Raw genomic sequence first — 24,096 nt, forward strand, 5'->3', positions numbered from 1 at the left:
GGACTGGCCCCCCCCCCAAAAAAAAAAGATATAAAGGAATGAAACTGAGGGGGCTGGGGACTAAACCTTGAATACTTTCTTCTCTACATTTGAAGGTGTGGAATTGAGTTTGTTTCAGAATTTTTTTTTTTGCCAGTCCTGGGACTTGAACGCAGGGCCTGAGCACTGTTCCTGAGCTTCTTTTGCTCAAGGCTGCCACTCTACCAATTGAGCCACAGTGTCACTTCTGGCCTTTTCTGTTTGTAGGCTTCATTCATGTTAGGGCTTCATGGATGCTAGGCAAGCACTGTACCACTAAGCCACATCCCAGCCTGAGAATAAACTCTTTTTTTTTTTTTTTTGGCCAGTCCTGGGGCTTGGACTCAGGGCCTGAGCACTGTCCCTGGCTTCTTTTTGCTCAAGGCTAGCACTCTGCCACTTGAGCCACAGCGCCACTTCTGGCCATTTTCTGTATATGTGGTGCTGGGGAATCGAACCCAGGGCCTCATGTATATGAGGCAGGCACTCTTGCCACTATACCATATCCCTAGCCCCTGAGAATAAACTCTTTTTTTTTTTTTCTCAAATTTTTATTATCAAACTGACGTACAGAGTGAGAATAAACTCTTAATGGTTGTTCTCCTTTGTTATCTCTGTTCAGGTCCCTTCTGGACTTAATAACAAATCAACTAGTTGAAGTTCTTCTATCCTCACTCAAAGAGGCTATGAGTAATTCACTCTGAGAGTGAAGCTTAAATTATCTCCTTTCTTAAGATTTTACAGTAGCAACAATAAATGTAGTTTTTGTTTGTATGTTTGTTTTTGCCAGTCCTGGGGCTTGAGCTCAGGGACTGGGCACTGTCCCTGAGGTTCTTTGTGCTCAAGACAAGTGCTCTACCATTTGAAGCACAGCACCACTTCCGGAGTCCACAACCTTTTTTTTTTTTTTTTTTTTTTTTTTGCCTGGGCTGGCTTTGAACTGCAATCCTCAGACGTAAGCCTTCTAAGTTGCTAGGATTACAGGCGTGAGCCACCAGCACCTGGCAAATGTAGATATTTCTTTTGCTAAGACATTTTAAATACATTCTTTCTAAAGGAATGAACTAGATTACTTCTAACTCTAATCTTTAGAAACCTTATCCTTACCCCTTTGCTCTTTCAGTTAGCTCTGGAACCAGACTCTCCCTGTACGTTCCTGTCTGCAGGTGAAGATGCAGTTGTTTTCACCATTGACCTGAGACAAGACCGGCCAGCTTCGTAAGTATAGCCATAGAACTCTGTCCTTTGGTTTTGAAAATACTCCCTGTGTCTTAGTAATGTTCAGGCCCTGGGTCCACTGGAATAGTATTTTTGTGCCTATGATAAGAAGTAGCTTAGATTTAGGAGAATCTTCCTGTATATGTTTCTTAGCAGTGAAATACTACCCAGGTTACTTGATTTCTCAAGAAAATTATAGTCATTTTTTTCATCCATTTGTATATAAAGTTGAGACTAATGGGTAAATTATATTCCCCTTTAAAGCTGCATATTATCATAGAACATACAACATCTTGTTTGTATCCACACAGAATTAGGTCAGACTCTCAACTCTAGCATTACTAGTTATGATATATGTAATCTTCAGAATCAAAGCTCCTTTGACCTGACTGTAGGCATATTACCTCTTTCCTTCTCTAGGAGTTTCTGTGAGGATTATCTTAATTATATTTATGGTATTTTAATATATATACATACATATATATGATGTCCCAAAATAGTGTCTGCTCTATGGTTGGAATTAAGTTAGAGTTAATGCTGGGTGCTGGTGGCTCACAGCTACCCAGGAGGCTGATAGCTGAGGATCATGGTTCAAAGCCAGCCAGGGCAGGAAAATCCGTGAGACTTATCTCCATTTAACTCCTAGAAAACTAGAAGTGGCACTGTGGCTCAAAATGGTAGAGCACTAGGCTTGAACAAAAAAGTTCATGGGCAGCCCATGACTGACCCCCCCCAAAAAAATTTACAGTTACTATTATAATCTAGTTTTCTTTTAATTATAAAGAAAAGTACGGGGCTGTGAATATGGCCTAGTGGCAAGAATGCTTGCTTGCCTCATATACATGAAGCCCTAGGTTTGATTCCTCATCATCACATATATAGAAAAGGCTTGCCTTAAGAAAAAAGAAGCCAGGGACAGTGCTCAGGCCCTGAGTTCAAGCCCCCGGACTGGCAAAAAAAAAGAAAAGTACATCCAAGGAAACTTAAGTAATAATATATATAGACTAAAATCTATGCTCTCTCATGAACTGCTCCCATTTTTCTTGCTATTGATATCTATTGTTCCTAATTTTGAATACCTTTCCGGTCTGTTTTGTGTGTATAGGTAGAACTTTTTCTGTACTTTTTTCCACACAAGTGTACAATGTATCCCAATCAGTCTTACCTCTCTTACTGTTCTTCTCCCACCATCCATTTTCTTTCTTTCTTTCTTTTTTTTGTGCTTGTCTTGATGCTTGAACTCAGGGCCTGAGCTTTGTTCTTGAGCTTTTTTCACTCAAGGTTGGTTCTTTACCTCTTGCACCATAGCTCCATTTCCAGTTTTCTTCTTCTTTTTTTCTTTTTGTCAGTTGTGGGGCTTGAACTCTGGGCCTGTGGCACTATCCCTGAGCTCTTCAGCTCAAGGCTAGCACTCTCCCACTTGAGACACTGCACTACTCCCAGTTTTCTGGTGGTTAATTGGAGATAAGAGTCTCATGGACTGTTCTGCCCCGGCTGGCTTTGAACTGCTATCCTCAGATCTCAGCTTCCTGAGTAGCTAGGATTATAGGCATGTGCGATTGGCACCCAGCCATTTCCAGTTTTTTTCTATTTCTTTTTTTTCCCTGGATGATAATAGTTCCATAGACTTTCCTGCCCCGGTTGGCTTTGAACCACCATCCTCAGATCTCAGCATTCTGGGTAGCTAGGATTATAGATGTGAGCCACTGGTGTCCAGCTTCCAATAGCTTTTGTTTTGTTTTTTTTTGCCAGTCCTGAGGCTTTTGTACTCAGGGGCTGAGCAATGTCCCTGGCTTCTTTTTGTTCAAGGCTAGCATTCTACCACTTGAGCCACAGCACCACTTCCAGCCTTTTCTATATATGTGGTGCTGAGGAATCGAACCCAGGGCTTCATGTATACGAGGCAAGCACTTTACCACCAGGCCATATTCCCAGCCCCTTCCAACAGGTTTTATTGTTCTAGTTTCATCCATGTAGATAAACACGGACCATATTCATTCTCATTCCTCCTCTTCATTAGTCCTCCTTCCTCCCACTGTATTTATTGTCTTTTAATCCTTATTTATTTATTTATTTATTTGTCCAAATATTTGGGTCTGGCTCACTTTACTTAATAAGATTTTTTTCTAAGTCTTTCCATTTCCTTTTTTTTTTGCCAGTCCTGGGCCCTGAACTCAGAGCCTGAGCACTGTCCCTGCCTTCTTTTTGCTCAAGGCTAGCACTCTGCCACTTGAGCCACAGTGCCACTTCTGGTCATTTTCTATATATGTGGTGCTGGGGAATCGAACCCGGGGCTTCATGTATACGAGACAAGCGCTCTTGCCACTAGGCCGTATTCCCAGCCCCAATCCTAAAATTTTTTTTTTTTTTTTTTTTTTTTTTTGGCCAGTCCTGGGCCTTGGACTCAGGGCCTGAGCACTGTCCCTGGTTTCTTCCCGCTCAAGGCTAGCACTCTGCCACTTGAGCCACAGCGCAGCTTCTGGCCGTTTTCTGTATATGTGGTGCTGGGGAATCGAACCTAGGGCCTCGTGTATCCGAGGCAGGCACTCTTGCCACTAGGCTATATCCCCAGCCCCCAATCCTAAAAATTTTGAAAACACATTTTGTAAGTCAGTAGCAATATTGAGAAAGGAATGTCAATTACTTAGCTGGGATACAAGTAAATGTAAATTAATTTAGGAAATGTAATTTGAAAGGTGATTTTAATTAGACTTATTTATCAACAAATGTAGAAAAAGTTGTCTAGAAAGAATCATAACTTTTTAAGTGATGGCGATATTTTAGGTCTGGAGAAGGGAAAGATTGGAAATATAATTTTCAAGAGGAAGCAAGCTGGGGAGATGATGGGTTTGTAGTAGAGAGGAAACAAGCTTGGTACAGATGTTCTCTGACTTAATGATGGGTTGACTTGATGTTTTAACTTCATCATAGTGTGAAAGTGGAAGTGATCCACATTCAGTAAAAACTATTATTTAAAATTTTGAAAAAAATTTTTTTGAGTTTTTGGGCTAGCAGTGTGGAGTTACATTGTGATGCTGGGCAGCAGCAACATACCCAGTTCTCAGTCAGCCACACTATCACCAGAATAAACAACTAATACTGTACGTTGTGTTCCAAGCTCTGAGGTTCAGTAGGTGTACTAAATGCATTTTTAGCTTAAAATATTTTCAATTTATGATGGCTTTACTGGGACATACTCCCACCATAAGTCAAGGAGTATCTGTAGTAGTTCTATAGGTTTCTATAGCTTTGAGACAATTATTTCAACTCCTTTTTAAAATTTTGCTTTCATTTATTAGTCATGGGGCCTGAACTCTGGGCCTGGGCACTGTCCCTGTGCTTTTTTGCTCAAGGCTAGCACTCTACCACTTGAGCCACAGTACCACTTCTGGTTTTCTGGTGATGAATTGGCTATAAGAGTCTCATGGGGACTTTTCTGAGGTCCTCGGATCTCAGCCTCCTGAGTTGCTAGGATTACAGGCACGAGACACTGGCTCCTGGCTTAACTCTTTCAAACAGATTGTTTTTCTTTTCTAGATCTATATCTGTGGTTCTGTAACAATAATGGAAAATTAGTACATTTTTCATAGGAGAAGGGAAGTGCAAAGATGTAAGAAATGATCATGAATTTTTTTTATCTACCATATTAGTGGGTTGTAATACAGAATTTTATCCTGTGGATCAGGTTCAAAAGGACACTCTTGTTAGATGACTATTAATGTAGTTCAAGAAATGGGTAGAGCAGGTGACTTTGGCAGATCTTTGAGTGTGAAATCAAATGATGTGGGAAAAAATCTGGCTAAGGGTTGACCAAGGATCTAGAAACAAACTGATGGGTGGCACAGAATCTTAAGAAGAAGGAAGCCTAAATTCTGGAAATAAGAGCCTTCAAAAAAGGTTTGGTTTTGAAGTACTTTTATGTTTAGGACAGGTGGGGTAGCTGAAGCTGTTTTCATGTGTTCATCTTGTGCCTGAAGTTTGCTTATATCAAGCTTTTTTCCTTTTCAAGACAGAGTCTTACTTTGTAGCCTGTGCTTGAACATAAAGATTCCCTTACCTCAGCCTCCTAGGTTTTGGGACTGCAGTCAGGTATCAAAATACCCAGCTGTATAAGTCATTTTTGTGTGAAGTTGGCATAGAGTCTCTAAGAGTACATGAAATTGATATTTTCAGAAATTTAATATATAAGTATGGGTGATATATATATATACACACATATATATATGTGCATACATACATATCATATATATATGTATATGTACACACAGTTTAAATTTTTACTTTGTTTTGTTTTGTTTTTTTGCCAGTCCTGGGGCTTGAACTCAGAGCCTGAGCACTGTCCCTGGCTTCTTTTTGCTCAAGGCTAACACTCTACCACTTGAGCCACAGGGCCACTTCCGGCTTTTTCTATATATGTGGTGCTGAGAAATTGAACCCAGGGCTTCATGTATATGAGATGAGCACTTTATTACTAGGCCATATTCCCAGCCCAGTTTTAAAATTTTTTATTTACTTATTTTTTTGTCGGTCGTGGGGCTTGAACTCTGGGCCTGGGCACTGTCCCTGAGCTCTTCAGCTCATACTGAGCCACAACACCACTTCCAGTTTCCTGGTGGTTAATTGGAGATAAGAGTCTCCAGGACTTTCCTGCCTGGGATGGCCTTGAACCACAATCCTCAAATCTCAGCCTCCTGAGTAGCTAGGATTGCAGGCATGAGCCACTGGCGCCTGACTATAATCAATCTTTTTTATTTTTGGCCAGTCCTGGGGCTTGGACTCAGGGCCTGAGCACTGTCTCTGACTTCTTTTTGCTCAAGGCTAACACTCTGCCACTTGAGCCACAGCACCACTTCTGGCTTTTTCTGTTTATGTGGTGCTGAGAAATCAAACCCAGGGCTTCATGCAAGCAAGGCAAGCACTCTACCATTAAGCCACATTCCCAGTCCTAATCAGTAATTTTTATAGTACCTCTGCATGTTCCCCAGAGAGCTCAAGGCATTTTTTTTTTGGTATTTACCAACAGGAAATTTAGGCATAGAAAGCTTTTGCTCCTACATGTTAACTTTTGTATTTGTCTGACCCTGTACCTCTGAAAATTTAAATTACTAGGGGAAGAGCAACATTAGCATCTTTTTTTTTTTTTCTTTTGGGGGGGTGGCCAGTCCTAGGCCGTGAACTCAGGGCCTGAGCACTGTCCCTGGCTTCTTTTTTGCTCAAGGCTAGCACTCTGCCACTTGAGCCACAGCGCCACCTCTGGTCATTTTCTGTATATGTGGTGCTGAGGAATCGAACCCAGGGCCTCATGTATACGAGGCAAGCACTCTTGCCACTAGGCCATACTCCCAGTCCCAACCTTAGCATCTATTTCTGTTCCCTATCCTAAATCTACAGAACAGCTGTTTATTGTTAGCTACCTTTGTTTGCAAAACACTTGTTGTTGTTGGTTGTGAGGCTTAAACTCTGGGCCTGGGCGCTGTCCCTGAGCTCTTCAGCTCAGGCTAACAACTCTACCACTTGAGCTACAGTGCCACTTCCGGTTTTCTGGTAGAAATAAGAATGTCATGGACTTTCCTGGCTTGCTTTGAATTGCAATCCTCAGATCTCAGCCTTCTGAGTAGCTAGGATTATAGGCGTGAGCCACTTACGCCTGGCCTGTTAAACTTTTGACATGTTTTTCTACATTGTATTTATAATTAATTAATTAATTAATTAATTTTTTGGCCAATCCTGGGCCTTGAACTCAATGCCTGAGCACTGTCCCTGGCTTCTTTTACTGTTATTAGAAAGGTGATACATAGAGAGGTTACAGTTGCGTAAGTCAGGTAGTGTATTTTTCTTTTTGGGCAAGGTCACCCCTTCCCTTGTTCTCTCCCAGGTTTTCCCTCCTATCACCACCCACAAGTTGTATAAGTTCATTTTCAACAGTGCCCCTAGTGAGTATCACTGTTGCATTTCTTTACCCTTTGTCCCTCCATTTTTGTGCTCCCCTCCACACTTACCCTCCTAAAGACAGATAAATGAACAAACAAGACATAAAGGAAAATAAAAACAGCAACAAAGAAAACAAACTACTTGTTTCCATTTCCTGGAGTTCATTTCAGCAAATTTTATATGATTAGATACACGTAGGTATTATGCCTTTATCTTCCCCTCCTAAGAGTATCCTCCTTTGGTCTCACTGTGTGTGAATGCCTGGAGTCCTGTGTAATTTATCATGTCCCTGTGTATTTTAGATCTAGCTTCTGCATATAAGAGAAAACATATGCCATTTGTCTCTTTGAGATTGGCTTACCTTACTTAGCATGATTTGTTCTAGATCCATGCATTTCCCAAGTTGCAAGATTTTTAAATAAAAATTTTTTCACTTTGCTTAGAGCTGTTCTAGACTGTTTGATCATGCAGAGAAGATGCTAAAAATGTTTCTTTACAAAGAAACTCGTTGTCATGGTTATGTTTCTGTTTCCATAGTACCAGAAATGAGTAAAACCTTTAAGATTAAAAAATAAAAGCTAAAGCCAAATATCTTCCTATAATTTCTTGATGTTTTTGCTTGTAAGTTTATTAATCTTCATGATATCAAATTTGGTTGGACACAAGAGTATTTTTTCATAGGGCAATATCATCGTCGTCATTATTATTACTATTATTGTTATTTGGTAGTGGCACTAGATGTAGAAATCAAGGCCTCATATTTGCTAGGCTGAACCATGTCTCTGGTCCTGCTTTTTGGTAGTCATTAGAAATAGAGTCTCATAGACTTTTCTTCCTAGGGTGATCTCGAACTGCACTCCTGGATCTTAGCCTTCTGACTAGCTAAGGTTACAGGTGTGAGCCAACAGTGCCTGGCTAATATTGTCTCTTTAATGACTGATGGTTGCCAGATGGGATTCTAGTTAAATTGAAATTTCTGAAGAGCAGTACATTCATATAACTTCAGCTTATGCTTTTTTTGTCAGTATTTATTAATGAACAAAATGTATTTTGTGACATTTTTGTAATGTATTTGATCATAATTGTTCTAAATTTCTTTCTCTTTTCCCCATGGCACCCTTTTAAAGACAATCCTCCTACTTGTAAATTTCACATATTAGAGGAAACATGTAATACTTGTTTTTTAGTCTGTCTTATTTTTCTTAACATAGCATATGCTTCTTTTTTGTGTGTATGTGAGCTGGTACTAGGCTTGATCTCAAGAGTCCCGGATGCTGTCCTTTAGCTTTCTCTGCTCAAAGCTGGTGCTCTACCACTTGAGGTACAGCTGCCTTTTAGGTAGATAATGGTAGATATGAACCTCATGGACCCACACTAGCTTCAAACCATGATCCTTAGATCTTAGACTCCTGAATAGCTAGGGTTATAGGTGTGAGCCACTGGTACCCAGCTGAAACTAGAAAAAGGCTTCACTACATTTTTCCCCCAATCATGAAATAGTATATTAGTAAATGCATGTGCTTTTCTTGTTTTAGCATCCAAAATAAAGCAAAAATACTTCTTTTGTTTACAGATTAAAATGTTTTTCTTCTTGACTAAGAAGTTTCTTCTTGAGTAGAAGTCAAGAAACAAAATTTTTATCTTGGCTTTCACTTGTCATTACTATGTATCTTTTGCGGGGATTTTTTTTTTCTTTTTTTTCTTGCGGAGATTTTTTTTTCTTTTTTTTTTAGATTTTGTTTTTGTTTTAAGCAGTTCTGGGATTTGACCTCAGAGTTTTGCACTTGCTGGTCAGGCAGGCTTCATCACTTGCCCATGACCTTACCCTCTTTGCTTAGTTAATTTTTGGATAGGATCTTAAGTTTAACCAGGGCTAGCTTGGATTGAAGTTCCACCTATTTGTATTTCCCACATAGCTGAGATGACAGGAGTATGCCATGATGTCCAAGTCTTTATTGATTGACCTGGTGCATTGATAACTTATTCCCAAACTGCCTCAAACTACTGTCCTCCAGGTCTCTACTTCCCAACTTATAAGTATAAACCATAATTATGCACATCAACATTTTTTTTCAGGGTGTGGGGTCCAACTCTTGTGCTGTTGCTCAAGCTCAGGCTAGCCTTGCACTCATTATGTAGCTCCAAACTGGCTTTAACCTTTTGATCCTTTTGATCCTTCTGCCTCACCCCCCTGATTGCCTATCTTCCACTTGGGTCTTCTGTAGAATGTAACTATGCTTTTCTCCTCTTAAAGGAAACTGGTAGTGACAAAAGAGAAAGAGAAGAAAGTAGGACTATATACAATCTATGTGAATCCTGCCAATACCCACCAGTTTGCAGTGGGTGGACGAGATCAGTTTGTGAGGTGAGTCTACTGTTTATATGTGTGTGTCTTTGAGAGTTGAGACTAATGAATTATATATTGCCATATACTCCTTTATGGTGAAATATGAGTCTACTAACCACCATCTTGAATATTTTTTACTTTTTCCAAAACAATGACCTCAGACATTCTGTTCCCTAATGTAACATTGTGACAGATAGCTTTGCTTGTTAAGAGGTTATGGTTTGTAAAAGTCTGATAAATTGCGGAAGTTCTCCACTTAGCAATAAAGACATAAGCCCATATCTTCTACCATTTTCATATATAAAATTTTACTAGCAATTTTAAATACTAGTTTTGGATTCAGACCTCATTTGACTTGGGAGAACTCAATGTGAACTGAGATTTTTTTTTTTCTCTCACTGTCTTAAACTTTTTCTTCTTCTTCTGTTTTGTTTTTTTGCCAGTCCTGGGGCTTGACCTCAGGGCCTGGGCCCTGTCCCTGAGCTTCTTTTGCTCAAGGTTATCACTTGATCCACAGTGCCACTTCTAGCTTTTTCTGTGGTGTGGTACTGAGGAATCAAACCCAGGGCTTCATGCATGCAAGATAAGCACTCTATCACTAAGCCACATTCCCAACCCTTAAACTTTTTATTTGTAGTAGTCACCTTTGTTACTTAAACATCTATTGTAACAATAGGCCTCAAAGAGGCACATCCTAGAGAAAGTAGACACCGTGGATTCAGTCCCTAAATCTGTGAGACTTACCTCCAGTTAACCAGCTTAAAAAGCCAGAAGTGGAGGTGTGACTCAGTAGCATGCCAGCTGTATCCCTCCCCCCCCCCAAAAAAAAAGTCGAGAGTGTCAAGACCCAAGTTCAAGTTTAAATATATATATACATATATTTTGGGGCTGGGAATGTGGCCTAGTGGTAAAGTGCTCCCCTCGTATACATGAAGCCCTGGGTTCAATTCCTCAGCACCACATATATAGAAAAAGCTGGAAGTGGCACTGTGGCTCAAGTGGTAAGAGTGCTAGCCTTAAGCAAAAAGAAGCCAGCGACAGTACTCAGGCCCTGAGTTCAAGCCCTAGGACTGGCAAAAAACAAAACAAAACAAATATATATACATACATTTTATAAAAATAAAGGACCAAGAGCATTAGATAGTAAGCAGCATAGAATGGTCCAGAAGCCAAAAAATTTCCTGTAGCGCCTGAATATTTAAATGCATACTTTTAAATTTTATAATAGATTCATAACATTTAAGAGTCATCCATTTAAATAAACTTAAAAGGAAAAATAGATTAACAGCTGATAAATTTACTAAAGGGTAGTATAACCGTCACTCTTTTTGGTGGTGGTTGGGGCCATGCCTAATAAATAAACATTTAGCATATTTTCTCAAGATTTTTACTAGGTACTATCTATGCAGGATGTTAAGGGATTGTGCAGGATACAAAGATATATTGATTAACTCATTTATCTGGCATCTACTGTTTGCTAATTATACCCTCAGGAAGACATATTCTCTGCTTTAAAGAGACATGTATATGGATTAAAGTTTGTGTGTGTGTGTGTGTGTGTGTGTGTGTGTGTGTGTGTGTGTGTGTTTTGCCAGTCCTGGGCCTTGGACTCAGGGCCTGAGCACTGTCCCTGGCTTCTCTTTGCTCAAGTCTAGCACTCTGCCCCTTGAGCCACAGCATCACTTCTGGCCGTTTTGTATATATGTGGTGCTGGGGAATAGAACCCAGGGCTTCATGTATATGAGGCAAGCACTCTTGCCACTAGGCCATATTCCCAGCCCAGATTAAAGATATTAAGTAACTAGGATTGGGAGTTGAACTTGGTGCGTTATACTTTCACTCACTGGCTAGCAGTCTGCCAACTGAGCCACACCTTCAACCCTTCACAACAAGATATTAAATAATATTAAGTAATATTATTCACCTAGTAAATAGCAGACTTAGGGTGTTTTTTTTCTCACAAAGTATTAAAAGACAATGGGAAAATTATTATATCAGGGGAAGGGAATAATGTATGTCGAGGCAATAATAATATATCTAGTAAAATGATAGAATTTGGAAATGGTTGATAGCCATACTAAGGAGTTCAAACTTTTATATAGTAGATTATACATTGAAAAGATTTAAGCAGAGAATTTACATAAAAATTTGCATTTTATTTTGTTTGTTCTTTGCCAATTCTGGGGCTTGAACTCAGGGCCTGAGCAATGTCCCTGGCTTCTTTTTGCTCAAGGCTAGCACTCCGCCTCTGGAGCCACAGCGCCACTTCCAGCTTTTTCTATATATGTGGTGCTGAGGAATTGAACCCAGGGCTTCATGCATATGAGGCAAGCACTCTGCCACTAGGCCATACTTCCACCCCAAATTTTGCATTTTAGATATAATTCCAGTCTAGCATGAGCAGGGAAGTCAGAAGGAAGATACAGTAATCTACACACACATACACATACACATACTACATGTATACATTCATGTACATAAACACCCAAGACATACAATTGAGAAGAAATACGTTAGCTGTATAGGGAAAAAGGACTTGATTTCTGGTTTGGCCACTTTCATTTGAAAAAAAGAAGTGCCACTAACAAACATTCTGGGGAAGAAATAGGTTTAAAATTAGTTTAGTTTTGGAAGAAGAATGAGTTTACTTTTGGGTACCCTAACAGTATCGAATTGTTAAGTAGAAGTCTACAGCTCATACTAAATGTAGCCTGGAAACAGATTTAAGACATAGAGGTGGCTGTTAAAGCGTCAGTAATGGAATTTATTATGCCTAATGAGAGATCAACAGCAGCAAGAATAAGATGATCACAGAAATGCATTATAATGAAAGTTACAAAAATATCTGAATTATTTATTCTGGGATTTTCCATTTAATACTTTCTGACGATGGATGACTACAGGTAACCGATATTATGAAATGTGAAGTTATAGATTAGAGGGGGACTGCTATATGAGCAGTGTATTTCTTGCTTTTGAGTCTCCATCATATTTGAGAATATAAAAGCAATAGTTTTTTAAATACATATAATATGAAGGGATGGAGGTGTGGCTCAGTTGGTAGAGTGCTAGCCAGTGAGTGAAAATGTAAAGCACCAAGTTCAAGTCCCAATCCTGGACCTCATTTAAGGATTGGGGGAAAAAAGGCAAGCATATCAACATCACTGAAGAGTGGTTGGGCATCACGGAAAGGTGCTTCAGAGAAAGAATAATAAAATATTTCAGAACAAGAGAGCAAAGCTTGCAAGTATCTTGTTGAAATTAAAATGGTGAGTTGAGACTCAAAGCCTTATAGGATAGGAAGTAAGGAAGTGTAAACATTGAATGTAGATTATTCATTTGGATAATTTGACTGCAGAGGAAGGAGAGAGAAAGCAGTAGTAGGAAAGGATAGTCGGCAGAAGGATTTTGCAACAGTGCTCGGACCATGAGGAAGAGATTGAGAAATGGGCTGATTAATTGAACAAGGTCCCTAGAAATAGGAGATTAAGAATAGCTTTGGAGCCAGGTGCTGGTGCTCACTCCTGTAATACTAGCTGCTCAGGAAGCAGAGATCTGAGGATCACAGTTTGAAGCCAGCCTCGGCTGGAAAACCTGTGATACTCTTCAGTTAAACCATCAAAAGAGCCAGAAGTAGAGTCAGGGCTCAAGCAGTAGAAAGAACACTAGCTTTGAGCAAAACACCTCCGGGATAGGGTCCAGGCCCTGAGTTCAAGCCCCAGGGCTGGAACATACACACAAAAAAGAACACCTTTGGAGAAACAGGGAGAGATTGGAGGAGACCACTGGGTGAGCACCAGGACTGGATGTACCTTACTCCTCAATACCTGGCATAATACACTATAAATATTTATAAAGCTTAGGTTAGAGAGAAGGAAAGTGAAAGCCATTACTTGATGGAAAGGAAAAAAGAGTGAAAGTGTTGGAGATAGGTGCTTTTGTAGTATGAGGGAAAGAAGGACTGAAACCACAAACCACTGGCTTATATAGAATAGCATAGCCTTTGCCCATGAGTAATAATTTGTGTAGGGTATAACATACATGTAAAGGACAGTTTTATATTCAATGAAAATAACAGGTAATACAAAAGTTGAGAAGCCACTTAAAATGGATATAAACAGGAGAGGTGTTGCTGAGTGGTAAGAGCACTTGGAAGTGTGAAGTCCAGAGTTCAAAACTCAGTGCTGCCAAAATGTACCCTAACATAATGTTGGGCTCTAATGGTTCATGCCACCTAGCTTCTTAGGAGGCTGAGACATAAGGATTGAAGTTTGAAACTAGCCCACGCAGACAATTCAGAGAGACTTTAACTAGCAAAAAGTCAGAAGTGGAGATGTGGTTCAAGTGGTAGAGGGTCAGCCTTAAGTAGAAAAGCTAAGCAAGAGAACTAGGCTCTTCAGCTACCCCCTAACCCCCAACAGATATAATAGGAGATTGCTACTTGATATGGGAAATAACCTGGATGAAAGTGTTAGAGTTTGGAAATGGCTGGGGAAGGGAGGATCTTTACAGAAGAAGAGCATGTGCCAGGAACTTGCTTGTGAAAATACTCTTTATCAGCATCAGCTAAATGTTTGCTGCTACTACATCAAATTAAAACTCTTCAAGGTATCAGTTCAGAAGTTTTGACAGTTTTGTTTGTTTGGTTTTGGTTTTTTGCCAGTCCTGGGGCTTGAACTCAGAGCCTGAGCACTGTCCCGGGCTTCTTTTTGCTTAAGGCTAGCACTCTGCCTCTTGAGCCACAGTGCCACTTCCGGCTTTTTTTTATATATGTGGTGCTGAGGAATCGAATCCAGGGCTTCATGTATATGAGACGAGCACTTCACCACTAGGCCATATTCCCAATACCGTTTTGACAGTTTTGTGGGGGGCTAGTGGCTCACGCCTGTAATCCTAGCTACTCAGGAGGCTGAGATCTGAAGATTGAGGTTCAGATCCAGCTGGGGCGGCAAAGTCTGTGAGACTCTCATTTCCAGTTAACCACCAGAAAACCGGAAGTGGTGCTATGGCTCAAGTGGTAGAGAGCTAGCCTTGAGCTGAAGAGCCTGAAGAGCTCAGGGATAGCACCCAGGCCCAGAGTTCAAACCCCATAACTGACCCCCCCAAAAAGTTTTGACAGTTTTATTGCTTCTTCCATTACAGGATTTATGACCAGAGGAAGATTGATGAAAATGAGAACAATGGAGTACTGAAGAAATTCTGTCCTCATCACCTGGTAAGGTTCATGAAGGGTCAGTGAATGGTTCCTGACTTTCATGGCTTGATTCCAAGGCTGTCCCTGTACCTACTGTTATATGGGGAAGAGCTTGGACTTTCAAGTCAGACACCTAGATTTGAATTCTGGCTTTCCCACTTAACTCCATTTTGTTAGCTTCCGTTTTCTCATTGACAGAATAGATGACAATAATTGCCTTGCACCATCATGGTGAGGCCTAGTGAGACAGTGTGTATGAAATTAGTAGCATGGAGAAGGCAACCAAGGAAGTAGAAGTGTGGCCCTACTGGTAGTGTGCCAGCCTTGAGTGAAAAAGCCAGGCGAGAGTGTGAGGCCTGAATTGAAGCCCTAGTACCAGCACACATACGCATGCATGCACACATGGGTGCACACGCACACACATTCACACACACACCTACCTGTGCACTAAATAAATAAGGTTATCAAGAGAGAGCCCTAAGATTCTTCCCCCTGATTGAGATGGTTATCTTTTATCAGTCATACTACTGCCTCATCCCACCCCCACCATCTGTCTGTTTCTGGGAGAAGATACAGGGGAGTTTTCAGGAAAACCTATTCCTAAAAGTGTATAACAAATGGGGGGGAGGGGCATCAGTCAGTATCTGCTCCTTATTGCAGGTGAACAGTGAGTCCAAAGCAAACATCACCTGTCTTGTGTACAGCCACGACGGCACAGGTACGTGAGCAGGGCCCAGCTCCTAGGCTGGCGTGCCCCCTCTGTCTAGGGAGCTGCTGAGCCAATGAGGCATGTGCCCTCCAGTGCTCACCACTGTGCTATAGCTCCAAGTGGAGAAGTTGGGGAGTAGTTGCTGATGGTGAGCATGAAGTGGGAGGACACAGCAGAGGACCCTTTGAGATAACCAGGCACAATTTATGAAATGCTACAGTTAATATTTGGCAGGCCTGTCCAGAAGCCCAGGCTCTTGTCTGAGCAGCTGCTTGTGTCTTTGATTCATTGCTGAGTTAATGAGTATGATCTTCCTTAGTATTCTACTACCCCTGGGTTGGCACTATGTTCCTAGAGTACCTTTAAATAACTTCTTTTGCCTGCTGCTCCACCTAAGTAAGATTGGTGCCATACTTGAGTATTAAGAGAGCACTACTTGCTTCTTACCCCAACCCAGCCCCCAAATCCTGGTCTATTTTTCAGCCTTTGCCTTCACTGCTATGTTCTTGTTCTTGGCAGAGCTCCTGGCCAGTTACAATGATGAAGACATTTACCTCTTCAACTCCTCTCACAGTGATGGGGCTCAGTATGTTAAAAGGTATAAGGGTCACAGAAATAATGCCACAGGTGAGACTATTTTTCTAGGGTTGTTTTTTTTTTTTTTTTTTGTGGCCCAAGTGTGTTTGTTAGGAAAGCCACAATACTCACATTGTACAAATGGGAACTACTTAAGGAGTCAACTGTCTGTGTCACTTTGGCAGTGACGGTTTATTCCCAGTCTTCATGTTTTCTACTATACTAGAAGCATCTTCAGAGTACTGATAGTGTCTATAACTGGTTTGGGCATGAATCTAAACTGACTTTTTTTCTTTTATCTATGATTTCTTTAGGCAAAAGACTTTGTCAGAGAGTTAGGGAAAGCCTTTTTTTTTCTTTTTGCCAGTCCTGGGCCTTGGACTCAGGGCCTGAGCACTGTCCCTGGCTTCTTTTTGCTCAAGGCTAGCACTCTACCACTTGAGCCACAGCACCACTTATATGTAGTGCTGGGGAATCGAACCCTGGGCTTCATGTATACAAGGCAAGCACTCTTGCCACTAGGCCATAGTCCCAGCCCCAGGGAAAGCCTTTTTTAGTCAGTGGTGCTGAATTACCTAAAATGGAGAGTAAGCTTGTACTGCTAAAGGAGGGAAGATGAAATAGTTCTTTTTAAATTAAAAAAAATTGTTATTATAAAGGTGATGTACAGAGGGGAAATAATTCTTTTGAATTCAAGATATCTTCCAGTAAAGATTGGCTTTCCTTTGTTTTGTGTCACTTCTCAACGTTAAAGAATTGGGGTACACTTGGAGTCATCTTTTTTAAAATATCTGTCTCTCATCCTTATATATCCTGATTTAATTGGTGTTGGGTACAGCTTGAGCATTTAAAAAAATTTTTTTTTTACCTTGGACAAAATTGGGCCTTGGACTCAGGGCCTGAACACTGTCCCTGGCTGCTTTTTGCTCAAGGCAAGCACTCTGCCACTTGAGCCACAGCTCCACTTCTGGCTGTTTTCTATATATGTGGTGCTGGGGAATCGACCTAGGGCTTCATGTATACGAGTCAACACTCTTGCCACTAGGCCATATTCCCAGCTCTTGAGCATTTTTTTTGAAAGCTTTTCTAATGTATTTAGCCAGGTAATTATTTTTTTTCCTACCATTGTTAACAAGCATCTTTCATTATTTGACTTGTAGATTGTAGTAGCTACTTTCACCTTCCTTCTAGAACTAATGAAAAACTAGAGAAGAAATGTGTACTTGGATACAGTCTACAAGCACACAAAAGGAAGTAGTTAGGATTCTTGGCTTTTATGGCTTTTGTGTGTGCGCGTGTGTGCCAATAATGTGGCCAGGATGCCTATCCCTGAGCTCTTTTGCTCAAGGCTAGCCAGCACCCTGCTACTTGAGCTACAGCTCCACTTCCAGCTTCTAATTTCATGGTTAATTGAAGATACAAGTTTCATGGACCTTCTGCTCAGGCTGGCTTTGAATTGCAATCCTCAAATCTCAGCCTCCTGAGTAGTTAGGAATATAGGCGTGAGCTACTGGCACCCAGCTTTTACAGCTTCTACTAATTCGAGAGTGTGAAACTGGGTTATGAGTCCTGGTAATAATCCTGTTGTTATTGAGTCCTGATCTTATAAGTAATTGTGTTATATACGTACACCAGAATCAGAGCAGTTGATGACCCAAGAGACAGTGATAAAATACCAATAAAGTACATATCAGGGATAATTGACTGAGGGCATTGCTGCCTAGGAGTATACAGAACTAGAGTAATTAAGATTGGGACAGGTAAGGAAGGCATTTGTGAGGTCTGTGGTCATCTGGTAGAATATAAGTGAGGCAGGCTGTTGCCCAGGAACTCCAGACTCCTGTGCCTGTGCCTATGGAGCTCTTTCGGAGAATGTACACAAATAATCTCTGATACGAGTATGATCTTATAACTGTCTATTGCACACACATGCATAGTCTCGTTTTGTAAAAATGAAATGAATTGTTTGGCTCTTGGCTGAGTCAGAGTTGGTGAATAGCTAAATTCTCTGTGAGGTAAATATTTGTAGGCTTAATGCCAACTACCATGTGGTTTATTCCTCATTTATCTTTCAGTAAAAGGTGTCAATTTCTATGGCCCCAAGAGTGAGTTTGTGGTGAGCGGTAGTGACTGTGGGCACATCTTCCTCTGGGAGAAATCATCCTGCCAGATCATTCAGTTCATGGAGGGAGACAAGGGAGGTGTGGTGAGTATGGTGTGCTGCTGAGCTGGCTGGCTCCTTAGTTTCTCAGGTAATTCAGGTAGGTTCTAGTAGGATGACAGAATTTTCAGTGACTATGATACTTCCTTGAAGGTGCTGAGATTTGATGGAATATTTTCTTCTGCTCCCATTAAATATGTTTTACTGAAAAGAGGGAGGTATTTTTTAATGGAACTCCTGGCCTGAGTGATTTAATTTACTGCCTTTTTGTTTTTGCTAGTCCTGGTGCTTGAATCCTCAGCCTGGGCACTGTCCCTGAGCTTCTTTTGCTCAAGGCTAGCACTCTACCACTTGAGCCGTGGCATCACTTCCAGCCTTTTCTGTTTATATGGTACTGAGGAATTGAACCCAGGGCTTCATGCATGCTAGGCAAGTATTCTGCCACTAAGCCACATTCCCAGCCCGAGATAATTTACTTCTAAGGGTGGCTTATTTCCAAAAGAGAAAACATTAGAACATATAGCATACCACATTATACAATGTCTTCCATGCTTACTTATTAAATGGAGAAGACCTTCATTAAAGGGATATGACATGTCTTCTGTTTCTTATCCCTTTAGTAAGTAAGCATGATCTTGGATGATTCCTAGATCAGCATATAAAAGTTAAAAGGAACCTTTTTGTAGTCAGAGAATCAGAGTATGGTTTGCTTATAACATAGTATTCAATACTAATATTAACATTTAGGGAAATAAATACATTTTATGCTTAAGAAGCAAATGTTGGATATTTTGTGATAAATGTGTATATATACACATTTATTTATTTAAAACCCTCCCTCCCCTTAAGAGTAGCTGAGCAGCCTGCTATATAATCCATGATTGTATCACAGTCTGGCTATACTTTGAGTTCTAAAGGCATTCTTTGTGAGGATAGAGCAAAAAGGAAGACAAGGGAATCCAGTTAAGGAGGGAAGAGTCATCAGCTCTTAAGATGTATCTAGCTGGATGCAGTGGTGCATATTTGTAATCCTAGCACTTGAAGGCTAAAGCAAGAAAATTGTGAGTTTGAGGCTCCATTACATAGTGAAATCTTGTCTTCTAAACAACAAAAAAGGAAAGGAAAAATGTATCTAGTTAACTATATATAATCTTTTTTTTTTCTTTGACACCCAGAATTAGAAAAGAGCTCAGTAGCTTTCTACTGTAAAGTTTTTATACCACAGAAGAAAGGAGAACATTTGGAAGATTAGATTGTGCTGGTCAGCCAACGTAGTTTGGTTACCCGAGGCCTTTTAAGGAAGACTACTTGGGTTCTCTTCCTTTTCATTCCTCGAATGTGTGAGGAACTTCAGAGAGTACAGCCATGACTTGATGCGGCTTACCAAAGAATGGTTTTAGAATTTAAAATGATTCCTTGAAATTGGATCCCATTCCCTCTTGTATTTTTCTTGTCTTGATATGAGTGTTTTCAGAATTTCTTCTGGTTTTCTCAAGTTTTTGGGACCTGAGACTTATATATAGACTAGGATTTTCATGGATTGAATGCAAGAGGAGAGGAATTTGGAAATCTAGTTTCATTCTCTGCTTCATTTCCTACTCTTCCTATACTTCCCCTACAATCATTTGCAGTTGGCAAATCCAAAACATTGGAGTCTTAGTGATAATTCTGTAATAGTTAGGCATTCTGTTTTAGAGGGATGCAGAGATGAGGTCTTTTCCCAGGCCAGCACTTGTCCATTCTCCAAAAGCAGTATGAAGGCTAGTTTGCTTTCAGCTTAGTGAATACCAGGGTTTCGTGATTAATCCTGGTGCTCAAGTGGGAAGAGTATCTACTTGGGATGAGTGGACCCCAAGCCTGGCTTTTAGTGGTTCAAATTGTGAAAGACTAGACCAAGAGAAATAGAGTGACTACTCCTGAAAGTGTGTTTCCTTTTCTTGCCTTCATATAGGCCAGATGATGAATGTGGTTCTCGGTTTCCTCTATTTTATTTTACTCTAATCATTCAGCAATGGAGATCATGAAGGTCCAGCCTTGGGGTACACTATGAAGCAGTTCAACAGCATAAAATAGAATATTAGAGCCAAAAGGATCTTAGTTTATCATCCACCTTGCCCAGGTCTCTTTAACTCTTGTGTTGGGGTCCTATCTTTGTTTCTATTCAACTTCATAGGGACAAGAATAGGAGATGATATCAAAAGGCAACTTAGTTCCCTAAGAGCACTTGGATGCTTTATCTCATTCCTTACATTCTTATAGATGAAGTATCTTAAGCCAGAGCTATTTTCTCTGCTAAATATTATTGTCAGGATAAATCCTAGCATTCAGACAGATTTGGTGAAGTGATTAGGTACTCTGGCTAAGAAACTTTTGGCTCGGGCTGGGGATATGGCCTAGTGGCAAGAGAGCTTGCCTCGTATACATGAGGCCCTGGGTTCGATTCCCCAGCACCACATATACAGAAAATGGCCAGAAGTGGCGCTGTGGCTCAAGTGGCAGAGTGCTAGCCTTGAGCAAAAGGAAGCCAGGGACAGTGCTCAGGCCCTGAGTCCAAGGCCCAGGACTGGCCAAAAAAAAAAGAATGGTTATCATTTGGGCTGGGGATATGGCCTAGTGGCAAGAGAGCTTGCCTCTTATACATGAGGCCCTGGGTTCAATTCCCCAGCATCACATATACAGAAAACGGCCAGAAGGGGCGCTGTGGCTCAAGTGGCAGAGTGCTAGCCTTGAGCAAAAGGAAGCCAGGGACAGTGCTCAGGCCCTGAGTCCAAGGCCCAGGACTGGCCAAAAAAAAAAGAATGGTTATCATTTGGGCTGGGGATATGGCCTAGTGGCAAGAGAGCTTGCCTCTTATACATGAGGCCCTGGGTTCAATTCCCCAGCATCACATATACAGAAAACGGCCAGAAGGGGCGCTGTGGCTCAAGTGGCAGAGTGCTAGCCTTGAGCAAAAGGAAGCCAGGGACAGTGCTCAGGCCCTGAGTCCAAGGCCCAGGACTGGCCAAAAAAAGAAAAAGAAACTCTTGGCTCCCTGTTCAGGCTCCAACTCAGGTAGTATGTGCAGTTTGTTCACTTGTTTCTCTTGTTACTGGCTTTCTCCTTAGTCTGAATCCCAAAGAATTGTTCCCCTGTGCTTTTAATTTTGCCAGCTTGTTTGAATAGAGATAGCTCAGAGTATAGGCCTTATTAGGAGATGGGTGAGTAAGTTCAGGTTTGTATGTATAAGTTGTCACATATCTATTGGTAATATTTTCAAGCTTTAGAATATCTTACTGATGTTTCATAATGTTCTTCCTGCATTGCTTGAAAGAGCCCAAATATAAACTGTGATTAAATGAAGTGTGAAATAAGAGGAGGAAAAAAAATGTGGTTTTTACTTTGCTCTCAGGATGACACTTACATTTAACTCTCTCTGAATTAAATCTGGAAGTTGGTCCAGAGAGAACTAATAGGCTTTTGCCAAGGGTTGTTTTTGTCAAACTATAGGGCAGCTGCAAGGCAAGGTCCCTTTCTTATCTTCTCTTCATCTGACTAAAAAGCCTCCCAAAATGCTTTAATAGCTATATTTGGGACTAGCTCTTCTGGTGAAGATGGGAACTTCCCTGCCCTGCCCTGCCCAATTGAAACCAAAGGACTGCCATCATAATTTTTTCTCGTCAGTGAATAAGAGTGTCAGAAATTGGGGAGTGGCGACAACAAGAAATTACCTACTTTATGCTGCCTTATCTATAGCTGAGTTTATTGTATTCTTAGAGCAGGTCCCTGGGATGTACAGGTTGTTCAAGCTTTAGCTTCTGTTATTCCCTAGCAGTCTCTAGCTCAGCCTACTTTTCCCAGACTTGGCCTTCTTCAAATTAGTAAACAGTGCTAAATGAATATAATTGTTACGATTCTTCTTTGGAAACTTAGTGGTAGTGCTCTTTTCAAAAAAAATTTTTTTTTCTTTTGGGTGGTACTGGAGTTTGAACTTAGAGCCTCATAGTTACTAGACACATGCTTGATCCCTTGGGCCATACCCCCAGACCTTCTTTTCAAAATTTTTAAAATTTGACACTTGTTGAAAGTTACTGGAATGTTTTTATTCCAACCTCAGGGAAATTAAGAGTCTTAGAGTCTGGAGTGAATAAAGTCTTCTGAACCTCACTGATTTGTGAAGCAAGAAGTAAGCATAACCCAGTCCAAGGGATTATGTGTAGGGATGAAACTACCCCAGATCGGTACACAGGAAACAATAGATGGGCCTAGTCTTATACTCAGTCTTTCTGGTATTTATTATGCCCTTCCCCCTGTGCCTTCTCTGGGGCTCTCCGGTCTAGACTAATAGTGGGTGGGCCTGTCTGCCTTTCTAGCAGCTGCCTTAGTCCTGATCAAAAGCAGTTATTTAGCTTAAGGTGAGGAGTGGTTTTTAAGACTACTCCCACATCCCCTGAACGGTTTCTTTCTCCCCTCACCAGGTAAACTGTCTTGAGCCCCACCCTCACTTACCTGTGCTGGCAACCAGTGGCCTAGACCATGACGTGAAGATCTGGGCACCTACAGCTGAAGCCTCCACTGAATTGACAGGGTTAAAAGATGTAAGTGGTATTTAGGCATATGCCATTAACATTCCTCACTGTCACAGGAAGGAACAACTTCTTTTCCAGTTCTTTAAATTATAGCTCTTAACATCTTCCTCTACATCTGCCTCTGTAGGGCTAGACTTGTTCCAAAGGGCAATTTTGAAGTGCTTCTAGTTGGTAGTAGGATTGGGACAGGGAACATCTTTGGAGAGTTATCCTATATTGAAATCTTCAACCTTCTTTGGCTGAACCTGAGGCATTCTTTCTTACTTCGGCTAATAATACTCAAGGAAAGCATTTTTATTTTTTCTTCCCAGTGCTAGGAATCTAACTACTACCATTGACCTTCAACCTCATTCCTCTGCTTTTTACAATAGGCTCTCATACTTGATCCTCCTGCCTCAGCTTCCTAAGTGTTAAGATTTCAGCACTACCACATCGAGGCACCATCACCAGTCTTTGTGATTGGGTCCAAGATCTATTCATTGCTTTCTCTGCCCCAAATCTTTGCATTTCAGGTTATTAAGAAGAACAAGCGAGAGCGGGATGAAGATAGCTTGCATCACACTGACTTATTTGATAGCCACATGCTTTGGTTCCTTATGCATCATCTGAGACAGAGACGCCATCACCGGGTAAGCTGGGGTTGGAATGAGCTCCCTAAAGCAATGACCCTCTTAAGAGTGCTAAAAAGTTCCAGTGCATACTTCCTCAGTACTTTAAAGAGGAAGGAATCAAATAGCCTTGGTTTAGTTTCTCATCTGTTGTTCTCTATTCCTATGTGAGCCAACTGTAGAAAGTTGTCTGCTCTGTCTTCTGTTGCCATATTTATGGAGCTCTATCTTCATAAAGGCAATGATCAATATAGGGAAGGAATGGAGAAGAAACGAGGTCTCTACTGTGTTTACTCTCATGCTATGACAGTCTAGGGTAGGAGTCAGCAAACTGGCAGTTTGGTCTGCTGCCCTTTTATTTATTTATTTTGCCAGTCTTGGGACTTGAACTCTGGGCTTGAGCACTGTCCCTGGCTTCCTTTTGCTCAAGGCTAGCACTCTACCACTTGAGCCACAGCACCACTTCTGGCTTTTTCTGTTTATGTGGTACTGAGGAATTGAACCTAGGGCTCTATGCATGCTAGGTAAAACACTCTACCACTAAGCCATATTCTCAGCCTGCTGCCCATTCTTATAAATTTTATTGGAAATATAGCTACACCTATTCTCTATAACGTCTGTGGCTACTTTCATAGTACAGGGCCAGAGTGGAGCATTTGTAATAGAGACCACATGCTCACACGTGTGAAATATTTATTCTATCCCTTTAAGAAAAATTCTAAGCCTATGATCCCAGCTACTTGAGTCTTGAGGCAAGAGGATCCAAGTT

The 24,096-nt window shown here is 41.0% G+C and overlaps 1 protein-coding gene across 4 annotated transcripts in view; it reads left to right on the plus strand.

Annotated features, from left to right (window-relative positions):
- Nucleotides 1–24,096, plus strand: part of Dcaf8 (DDB1 and CUL4 associated factor 8) — a 52,363-nt gene that overhangs the window by 26,010 nt on the left and 2,257 nt on the right. For all 4 annotated transcript variants that reach the window (XM_048356621.1, XM_048356619.1, XM_048356622.1 and 1 more), the window contains 8 exons: nt 1,142–1,236; nt 9,422–9,532; nt 14,657–14,729; nt 15,369–15,426; nt 15,937–16,044; nt 18,069–18,199; nt 22,609–22,728; nt 23,232–23,348. In XM_048356621.1, coding sequence (XP_048212578.1) covers nt 1,142–1,236; nt 9,422–9,532; nt 14,657–14,729; nt 15,369–15,426; nt 15,937–16,044; nt 18,069–18,199; nt 22,609–22,728; nt 23,232–23,348 — 813 coding nt within the window. The remainder of the gene's footprint in view (nt 1–1,141; nt 1,237–9,421; nt 9,533–14,656; nt 14,730–15,368; nt 15,427–15,936; nt 16,045–18,068; nt 18,200–22,608; nt 22,729–23,231; nt 23,349–24,096) is intronic.

Source organism: Perognathus longimembris, chromosome 11 (genome assembly GCF_023159225.1).
Source record: "Perognathus longimembris pacificus isolate PPM17 chromosome 11, ASM2315922v1, whole genome shotgun sequence".
In the NCBI taxonomy this organism is placed as follows: Eukaryota; Metazoa; Chordata; class Mammalia; order Rodentia; family Heteromyidae; genus Perognathus; species Perognathus longimembris.